This window comes from Macrobrachium rosenbergii, chromosome 31 (assembly GCF_040412425.1).
Source record: "Macrobrachium rosenbergii isolate ZJJX-2024 chromosome 31, ASM4041242v1, whole genome shotgun sequence".
In the NCBI taxonomy this organism is placed as follows: Eukaryota; Metazoa; Arthropoda; class Malacostraca; order Decapoda; family Palaemonidae; genus Macrobrachium; species Macrobrachium rosenbergii.
This window is the reverse complement of record NC_089771.1, coordinates 32,862,884-32,873,437: the sequence shown is the minus strand read 5'-3', so window position 1 is coordinate 32,873,437 and position 10,554 is coordinate 32,862,884. Positions and strand designations below refer to the sequence as shown.

General features: G+C 40.7%; 1 protein-coding gene across 1 annotated transcript in view; it reads left to right on the top strand.

Moving 5' to 3' along the window:
• Nucleotides 1–297: 297 nt before the first annotated feature.
• LOC136855517 (juvenile hormone esterase-like) overlaps nt 298–10,554 on the top strand; it is an 11,274-nt gene continuing 1,017 nt past the window's right edge. Inside the window, exons 1-8 of the mRNA XM_067132631.1 lie at nt 298–395; nt 4,930–5,137; nt 5,960–6,124; nt 6,724–6,895; nt 7,476–7,661; nt 8,658–8,851; nt 9,434–9,585; nt 10,496–10,554. The exon at nt 10,496–10,554 is cut by the window's right edge and continues 123 nt beyond it. Coding sequence (XP_066988732.1) covers nt 313–395; nt 4,930–5,137; nt 5,960–6,124; nt 6,724–6,895; nt 7,476–7,661; nt 8,658–8,851; nt 9,434–9,585; nt 10,496–10,554 — 1,219 coding nt within the window. The 5' untranslated portion in view covers nt 298–312. The remainder of the gene's footprint in view (nt 396–4,929; nt 5,138–5,959; nt 6,125–6,723; nt 6,896–7,475; nt 7,662–8,657; nt 8,852–9,433; nt 9,586–10,495) is intronic.

The following is a 10,554-nucleotide window of genomic DNA, read 5'->3' as shown; positions in this document are numbered from 1 at the left end:
CTGCCCTGTGATTCTATATATATATATATATATATATATATATATATATATATATCATATATATAGTGTGAAATAATCATCCTAATATCAATTATCAATTCCATAACTCTAAATATATATATATATATATATATATATATATATATATATATATATATATATATATATATATATATATATAAAGTGTGGTGTTCATTCATAAAACCAATTATCAATTTATCAATTCGACAACTTGATTTTGTGATACATAAAGTATATACAATGGCAATCAACGGCGCGTTTATATATATATATATATAAGATGTAAAGAATATGGCCTTAATTTTACATTGTTTAAACCTTTATTCAAAATTGCAAAAGTATTCAAGTGGCAAGAATTCATGTTCTTTTAAACCGTAAGTGTTGCTGGATTTCGACAGGGCGCCATTTTGTGTATATACGTGAATTATTTAAACCCCGCAAATATATTGCAACGGAACCATTCTGTGAGTAATGCATTCTTGCAGACAAAATCAAATTTGGGAATCAAACAGCAATTAACATGTGATACAATGGACAGAACGGTGACTAAAAGTGATTCGTGGATAGAATATACAATTTAGGCCGAAGGCCAAGAGCTGGGACCTATGAGGTCATTCAGCGCTGAAAGGAACACTGAGAGCGAGAGGTTTGAAAGGTGTAACGGGGGCGGGTAACCCCGCAGTTGCACTATAAAACAATTGTTAGAAAAGGGTGGAAAGTAATATGGATGAAAATATGTAAGGAGGCACAGTAAAAGAAATGAACAGGGCCGCAGGTACGGGCCGAAGGGACGCTGCAAAGGCCCTTAAGTGATGCCTACAGTGCACCGCGTGAGGTGCCCTGACGGCACTAACCTCCCCCGCAGGATAAAAGTGATTCGTAAATGTGAAACGCAGTTGTTATACATCGGAAAGTCTTTTGAAAACAATGTGATCAATAGGTACAAATGTAAATAAAAATTATCTTTGGATAATTATCTTTAGGCACGATTGAAAACGGTAGATAATAATGAATCAAAATGTTATATAACTTCAGGTAGTTCAAGATTTTAACATTTTGTTTTCACCCAGCAGTTATCATAATAAAAATAAAATATAATAATTAGGTCAGGAAGACGTGAAATCGTAAAATCTTGATGACTGCATGGTCCCTCTCTCCTCCCCCCTCTCTCTCTCTCTCTCTCTCTCTCTCTCTCTCCATACAGACATAAACATATATACACATTACATATATATGTATATGTATACGTATAAATAATGCACATGCAATATTTATATATGAAAAAAATATCTCGATATCATGAGACTATTAAAAAAAAAACAAGGCGAACAAAGTTAGGTATCTGCAGAAACGCGGAACATGATCAGTCCTGAACCGGCCAAGGTTGAGAAAACCTGTTTTGCGTTGCCTCCACATAAACAAAATTCATCGACCTCAGCAACAGGGCCCCCCCCCCAAAAAAAAAGAGAACTCGGAAAAACAAATGACGATGCCCCAAGTTGGACCGGCCGCCCAGTAACTCGGTGACTGTTTTCACCCTATTGTCTCTTGGTTCCCTTTTAACCTACAGTAGACCCACAGACCTATATAAGCTTTTTGGTATTCAGGGCACCTGGTCCCACAGGTCTACCTCTAAAGCCAAATCAAAAGCTGTTAGCCTACAAAAATGGGAATAAAGTTCTTAACCTAACCTGGTCCCAGATCCATAGAGCTATGAGCCTCTTGGTATTCTGACCTAGACTCACAGAGCTATAAGCCTTTTGATAAGAATTCTAGACCTATAGACCTATTAGCTTCTTGGTACTCTAACCTACACCCATAGACCTATGAGTCTCTTGGTATTCTAACCTAGACCCATAGAGCTGTAAGTCTCTTGGTATTCTAAACTAGACCCCACAGCTATAAATCTCATGGTATTCTTAACCTACCCATAGAGCTAACCTAGACCCAAATAGCTTTAAGCCTCTTGGTGTTCTAATCTAGACCCATAGAGCTAAGCCATACGTAGTACATACGACTTCGAAGTTTGCGCATGACGTAAATATACGGTCGTCTTAAACGGCATGACCAGCATAGTTAAACGTAGGCTATGTGCTACGTGCGGGAGGCAGGCTGCAGTGCTTGCTCGGAGAGGATAATATCTGACCGCCCAAGGATACGCTGGCCGCTTCCTCCGAGTCTTATTTAACGGTCACACCCGCGACGATTCTGTCCATGTGACTTGATGCTTATACACAAACACATACACACACACACATATATATATATATACACACACGCACACACTTCTGCTCGACAGTGACCACCAAACAATGCTAAACGACGTTGGCACAGAGCCCAGTGGATAACCAACGATTGGGCGAGGCTTTCTATACTGTCCTTATATGTAGGCTAATTGCTTAGAAATGGATGATAATATATATATATTATCACTATTCGCCTTTTCCTTTAAGCCGGGTATCGCTAGGAGCTATTAGCCATCCATTTCCGAGCAATTACATATATGGACGGTATTGATAGCCTGGCCCAATCGTTGGTTGTTCACTGGGCTCTGCGCCAACGGCGCTTAAGCATTAGTTGGCAGAATACTTCTGTCGAGCAGAAATATTCTGCACAGAATTCATTTCTTTCAGCCAGCAGGTAATGAATCGATCTGCCAAAGGCAACTGTTTTTTATTTGTTTTTTTTTAATCTCCGGGGCCTCCCTCAACAGGAAAACTGCTTTTTGTTTAATTAAAAAAAAATACGGATGTGAGGTTGTGTTTTTACGGAGAAAAAGAATAAAAAAAATTAATAAAAACACGGGGTATTTTATGGTTAGATAAATTTACGAGACAGCGCGCTTTTTGTTAACCTAAACCGCAAGGGTACGAGACCCCCTTCTTGATAAGGGTGTCCTGTTTTGCCCGGTTTTGACACGTGTCGTAAAAGACATGTTGTAAATTCCAAAGCTTTTGTGCTAATGTTCCATTCATGGCGGTGTCAATTGCACCCGAGACGAATAGCTAGAAGGTTTCCATGTCGCTTCTTTCAAGGCCAGCCAAACCACTCGGATGCGACGGAACGACCGCAGCGACACGACCGAGAGGACTCGCATTGCGTCTCCTGCAAAGTGTCGCATTCCGTCCGCTGCCATTTTTAATGAGAGGTTGCCAGAGGAGATCTTATTATTGATAGACGATTTTTTTTTTCCAGGATTTCTCTGCAGGTGAGGGCTGTTTCGATTTGGGAGCTGCGGTCCTTGGAGCAAGGAAAATACGAAAAAATACGTAAAACAAGATAATAGATTTATCAGACCTTAGGCCTAGCTTTAGTAAACGCCAGATCCTGCCTGATATCTTTAATGCTGCTCCTCTCTCTCGATCTCTTTCAGAACATGACACTCTGATCAACTTTTCTGAACTGGGTTTCATTTTCCTTTCTGTGGGATTGAGGCCTCTCTCTCTCTCTCTCTCTCTCTCTCTCTCTCTCTCTCTCTCTCTCTCAGTATATGACGCCTTTGTTGCATTGAACTCTTTCCCTTACAGAACATGGCGTAAGGGTCTTCACTTATCTAAACTGCTTTCCTTCTCGTTGCTGTTGTGGCATTGAGCTCTCTCTCTCTCTCTCTCTCTCTCTCTCTCTCTAATTTACTTTTCTCTCTCTCTTGGTAATTCATGTGGCGCTTGAGGAGTCTCTCTCTCTCTCTCTCTCTCTCTCAAACACATTTGATGCTTTTCTAAATTGGTTTAATCTTGCTTTGTTGTGGCATTAAGGGCTCTCTCTCTCTCTCTCTCTCTCTCCCCTCTCTCTCCTCTCTCTCTCTCTCTCTCTCTCTCTCTCTCTCTCTCTCTCAGAATATGACGCTTTGAATTACTTTCCGAACCGGAAGCTTCTAAAAAGTGTTTATACCTAAATGAATGATGCGTCGGATTTATTTTTTTAATAATTGCTGTAGATCTCACATTAACATATGTTCATAATCTTGCAATTTTTCCACGGGAAAAACAATTATGTATGATCTAAGTCTGAAAGTTGCAGCGTCATTCCCGAATGTCTTGGAAGGTTTCATTGAAACCTAAATGATTAAGCCTCGTCTCGGACCAATCAAGCCCAAAGATCATCATAATAAATTACCAAAAAAAAAAAAAGGCTGCATATTTTCAATCAGTCGAAAACCTAAAGGAGACTGATTCTGCTGCTGATAAGTATGAGAACCAATATTCTGTATAGCGAAGTCATGTCAAATAAAATTTGGTTTATTTTCGTCTGTTCATGATTATGGAACATATACGTAATTTAGCTTTACAATGAGAACAAAATGATATTCGACATATTATTGGAACAAAATGAATCGATAGACAGTGTATGTCTATCGATTCATTTTGTTCCAGTAGTATGTCTATTCACTGTTAATGTCCTTGTTGGCCAGCCCTAAGAGAGCTGATAGTCAGCTCAGTGGTTTGGTCAAACTATTTTAATAATAATAATAATAATAATAATAATAATAATATCATTGTTAACAATGAATAACAGCCACTCCTTCACGAGAAGCCTTTTTTCAAGTGCTTATTATTTTTTGACTGCTATCAAATAGCCAATTATTGCCATGGCTACTACAGAGAACTGAGTAAAAAATATACTAAAGTAGTATCGTCAACGGTGAAGGCAAGGCCAAGAGAAAGAGAAGGTCTGCTCACTTCCCCCCCCCAAAAAAAAAAAACCCAAGTGGGCGGAGCTTCGTTTACCTCCTTATTGCGTCAGCAGGTGTATTGCATCGGTACCTCTAAGATACGTCATCGCCTACGTAGTTACCCCAGGTGGGAGGCGACGACTCCACCCACTTGGGTAGACCTCGTCTCTCTCTCTCTCGGCCTGGGCAAGCACCGACCATGTAAGTCAAGTAACAAAAGGGTATTTCCTCACCAGTTTGCAGAATGTTGCTGCAACGCTCTTCCGCGTTGCAGCTCTCGTCAGCTTGCAAGCTAGCGCACTTGCAATGGTCGAGACCCCTTCGATAACAACGGAGGCTGGTACGATTCGAGGGGTGACTGAACAAGCGATCAACGGGAACTCTTTTTACTCGTTTTATGGCATTCCTTACGCAGAGCCGCCTATAGGGACACTCAGATTCAAGGTGAGTTTGCTTTACCGTTCTCATATGTTTTTTTCTAGGTAAGTCTCTTTATCGTTCTTATATATTTTTTACACGCTTTTCCTTAAGTATAGGTTGTTAAAATTTCTTGATGTATATTCACAATATGGAAGTATATGCATACACAAATAAATTATGTACTCTTAAGCGCTGGAACCTCCTGGTACCCTTACATTTCCCATTATCTGTATCTAAACCAATCCATATATTTTCTTTCCCAATAGTTTTCATGTGTGGGCCATTAAATAAATGCCGAAACTGTGCTGGCCAACACCTTCATATAGATGACATCAATAAGAAATATATAAACAAGTAAAAAATGCGCCGAAGTGTCTTCGGCGCAATCGAGTTTTCTGTACAGCCGCTACAGTGTATGATCAAGGCCACCGAAAATAGATCTGTCTTTCGGTGGTCTCGCTATAATGCTGTATGAACCGCGGCCCATGAAACTTTAACCACGGCCCGGTGGTGGCCTATCCTATATCGCTGCCAGAAGCACGTTTATGGCTAACTTTAACCTTGAATAGAATGAAAACTACCGAGGCTAGAGGGCTGCAATTTGGTATGTTTGATGATTGGAGGGTGGATGATCAAGATACCAATTTGCAGTCCTCGAGCCACAGTGGTTTTTAATATCTGAGGGCGGACAGAAAAAGTGCGGACAGAATGCCGACGGACAGACAAAGCCGGCACAATAGCTTTCTTTTACAGAAAACTAAAATGAAAATGTTAGCCTGAAAATTTTCACACGAACAGAAATGCGTCTCTAACATTTTGTCGCCTTTTCTTTCCTCAACCCCACAGGATCCGGTTGAGGCCAAACCTTGGTCAGGTGTGAGGGATGGCTCCAAAAAACCTTCGGCATGTGTTCAGGTCCCTTTTTTGCAGTTACTGTTCGGGCAAAGGTTCACAGCCGATGAGTTGCCAGGAAGCGAAGACTGCCTTTACTTGAACGTCTTTGTGCCAAAGGTAAGATTATAATTTCGAATTTCCTACAGCAAATTCTGTCCTGTTGTTGTTTTAGAACTTAGAATAACTTGGCCTTGAAGTAGTTATATTCTCTTGTGCTGTGGCTGCAGAGAGAGCTGTTTGAATATATTCAATACATAAGCTCTTGTGTGACTGTAAACCGTTGTCGTATTTCTGTTATTATCCTTGTTTTCAAGTCCCCTGGTCTTCTGCTATCATAATGGAGCCAGTGGTTCAATATGAGTCATGTATGTAAAATGCATAAAGGCAATTGTTAACCCCCAAGCACTCTTCCATTGCCTCATGTCATCATACTGGAGCCAACGGTTCAATGTAAGTCATATATGTAAAATGCACTCTTCCACTGCCTCGTGCTACCATAATAGAGCTAATGGACCAACTCATTTCACACTTGTACAGCGTATCAAGGTAGCGGCTAACCCTTAGCACTCTTTAGCTAATGGATCAACTCATTTCTATACTTGTACAGCGTATCAAGGTAGCGGCTAACCCTTAGCACTCTTTAGCTAATGGATCAACTCATTTCACACTTGTACAGCGTATCAAGGTAGCGGCTAACCCTTAGCGCTCTTTAACAGGCCGCTGCTGCTGCAGCGATCAACAGATCCCAAGGCAGTCAAGGTTTGCCAGTGATGGTGTTCATCCACGGCGGAGGATTCGTCTCCGGCAGCGCCGAGGAACTCCCTCCCTACGTTCTTCTCAGCAGGGACGTTGTTTTAGTTGTCTTGCAATACAGACTGGGATTTTTAGGTAAATATCTCACGAAGGTTCTTCCTTTCAAATAAGTAACCTAGTAGTCTCATGTACTGACTTCTGAGTTAAAGTTCATTTTCGCTTTTTTTTTGTATTTTTCCATAAGTGGTTATACTTCAGTACTCTCATCTCAATACTCTTATTCATCAATTGGCAATAGCATCCCATGCCCATTAAGTAGGCATTCCATACTGCCCTTAAATGGAAAACTGCAGTATCTGCAAAATTTTCGAAATTGCAATATGCCACCTACTGGGCTCATGAAACACTGATACACAAGTTACTGCAGTTTCAGAATGATTCTTCAATGCTTCCCACGAATATTTAAGGGGTCCCATTTGCAGTACCTGAAAAATCAGTAGTAAAGCAAGGGAAAACTGCAGTACCTACCATTTTTCTCAGTTTTATACTTTTGCAGATACTGCAGTCCTCCATTTTAGGGCAGCATAGCTTGCTAATTGTCTCCCACATTCTACCATCTTAGCTTAATTTCAGACCTAAGACAAATACATTCGTAAACCCAACGCTCGACATATTTCAGTACCTCTGACATTCTTGAAATACTCGTTGTTTCCAGGGTTCTTGTCGACGGAGGATTCGGTGCTGCCCGGCAACTACGGCTTAAAAGACCAAACTCTGGCTCTGCAGTGGGTTCAGAAGCACATACACAACTTCGGAGGAGATCCCCGGAGAGTTACCATCTTCGGCCAGAGTGGCGGAGCAGCGTCGGTTCACTTCCAGTTGCTTTCTCCTAAAGCCAGAGGTGGGTTAGCAAGCTAAACTGCCGCCAAAAGGAAGTGATGTTTTATGAGATGAATATCCAGCTTGGGATGTGAACACTTAGGGTTCTTTTAGGGCTAGACTATGATTGTGGAATGGAATGGAATATAGATTTTAGGCTGAATACGTGGGGTTCCTTTAGGCCTAGACTATGATTGTGGAATGGAATGGAATGTAGATTTTAGGCTTAACACATGGGTTTCCTTTAGGCCTAGACTATGATTGTGGAATGGAATGGAATATAGATTTTAGGCTGAACGCATGGGGTTCCTTTAGGCCTAGACTATGACTGTGGAATGTGGAATATAGTTTTAGTGATAGGCCTAGACTATGATAGGTAATACAATAGAGAACTGACTAAAGTAGATTCGTAGATAGAATATAGAATTTAGGCCAAAGGCCAAGCACTGGGACCTATGAGGTCATTCAGCGCTGAAACTGGAAACTGACAGTAAAAGGTTTGAAAGGTGTAACAGGAGGAAAACCTCAAAGCAGTTGCACTATGAAACAATTGTTAGAGAGGGTGGAGAGTAAGATGGAAGAAAGATAATTTAAAGGAGGTGCAGTAAAAGGAATAAAAGAGGTTGCAGCTAGGGACCAAAGGCACGCTGCAGAGAACCTTAAGTAATGCCTACAGTGCACCCCTTCAGGTAGACGATGACTGTGAAAGAAGACTGCTACTTCAACAACCACTGCTTTCTCAGACGGTTCTTTGCAGCGTCCCTTCGGCCCCTAGCTGCAACCCCCTCTCGTCCCTTTTACTGCACCTCCTTTCATATTCTCTTTCTTCCATCACACTTTCCTCAACCCTCTCCTAACAACTGATTCATAGTGCAACTGCTTTGAGGTTTTCCTCCTGTTACACCTTTCAACCCTTTTACTGTCAATTTCCGTTTCAGCGCTGAATGACCTCATAGGTCCCAGTGCTTGGCCTTCGGCCTAAATTCTATATTCAGTCCAATTCAAAATTCCTTTTCAGGACTATTCAGCGGAGCTATCCTTCAGTCAGGATCCGCTATTGCTCCGTGGGCCCTGAATCCTCAACACAAGAAAACTGCCGGGGATGTGGGCTCACTCGTAGGCTGCAGTCAAGACCAAGGTAGCCAAGCGTTTCTTGAATGCATGCAAACTATCGACCCCCGCAAGATTATGCTGACGTCTCAGCAACTATTTGTAAGTAGTAAAATGTCTGTTTTTTTTATTTTCTTATTTTAGTCTTTTAACAATTTTAACATTTTTAACTTCATCAGAATTTCTCATTCCCTTAACAATGAAGGCACGTGCAGAATAGATTGATTTGAAAATTAGCACAGAACCTCAAATTTTCCCTTCCCATGATCGCTTACAGATTATAACCTGTCATTCCAGCATCCAATATTGTTCTTTATTTTGAAATTCGGGAACAAAACTGCACATAGTTACTGAGGCTTATTGTTTAGTACAAAGTCCCCACTGATTCTGGGAATAATTGCGATTAAGAAAAGGACTGTTTAGAGTTTTTCCTCAAAATCCACGAGGAGTAAAGTAATACCAGGCGCTCAGACAACCAAACTATGGCTATGAACGTTATTTTCAATGTGGGAATATCTGTGTCTAAATGGCAGACGTGGTCTAATAAAAAATAAACACAGAACTATTTCATCAGTTTCCTAGGAAATGCCAAGGGAAATAATGGATCGTATAACAGGGTACAACTTTGCAGGGAAGGAATTTATCTCTCTAGTAATACTAACATATTACCACTTCATTTTCCAGATTTGGTTTACCGTACCACTTTACGCCGTTCCCAGAATCGACGGGGACTTTATACCAAACCATCCGCTGATCCTCTTGAATGAGGGGAGCTACAATAAAGTCAACATCATGTCTGGGATCACAGCCAATGAGGGAGGGCTACTCACGCTACATGTGTCATCCCAATATCTCAGTTCCCTTTACGCTTTGAATTTCTTTATCTAAAATAAGCCTCAATAGTTCCTATAATAGTCACTTACTTGCATCATTCATCTTTTTTTAAATTTTGAGTATTTTTCAATGAACCAAAGGAAGCTAGCCTAATTGTCCTTGTACATTTCATCTACGATACCTTGCGTTTATTCTGCTTCAGGTGACTGCTTTTCAAGAACGCAGTCCAGAAACGTCGTCCACATTTTACTCAAGAAGTATAATGACAATCTACCATTTTACGTTTATACTGCTTTGCTTCCTTGCCACAAATCGATATCAGTAAATTATCTTTGAGTTGAAATTTACATAATATTTATGACTCTCATTCGTCTTTATCTTTATACTTCAGCACAGAATTATAAAGACGTGTCATCAATTTACATTGACAGCTTACCACATACACATCACAAACAGGTTAAGTGAGTCAACGACATGAAGTAGGTAAATCTTTGGCAGTGCTGGATAATATATCAAGCACAGTTAGAACTATACCAAGCCAAGTCCTGACTTATATTCAACCTGTTTATGACGTATGTGCGATAGCTGCCAATGGGTACTGCCCCTAAAATGGGAAAACTACATTGCACACAAAATTTTCCAAGTGAGACCTGCCACCCTATTGGGCTCATGGAAACCACCCTAATACCCCAAATTACTGCGGTTTTAGAGTAGTTCTTTAATGCTTTCACGAGTATTTGGGTCCCATTTGCAGTATCTGCAAAATCAGTAGAACGAGGAAAACTGCGAGTATCTACCAGTTTTTCTACTTTGTATTTTGCAGATACTGCAGTCTTCCATTTTAGGGCAGTGTACATGACATGTTTTACTGCAGCGTGGATGCACTCTAACGAGCCATCTTTGCATTGCAGAAATGTACAACGACCAAAAGCATCTCCTCCAGGAATTAAAGAACAACTTCACATTGCTCG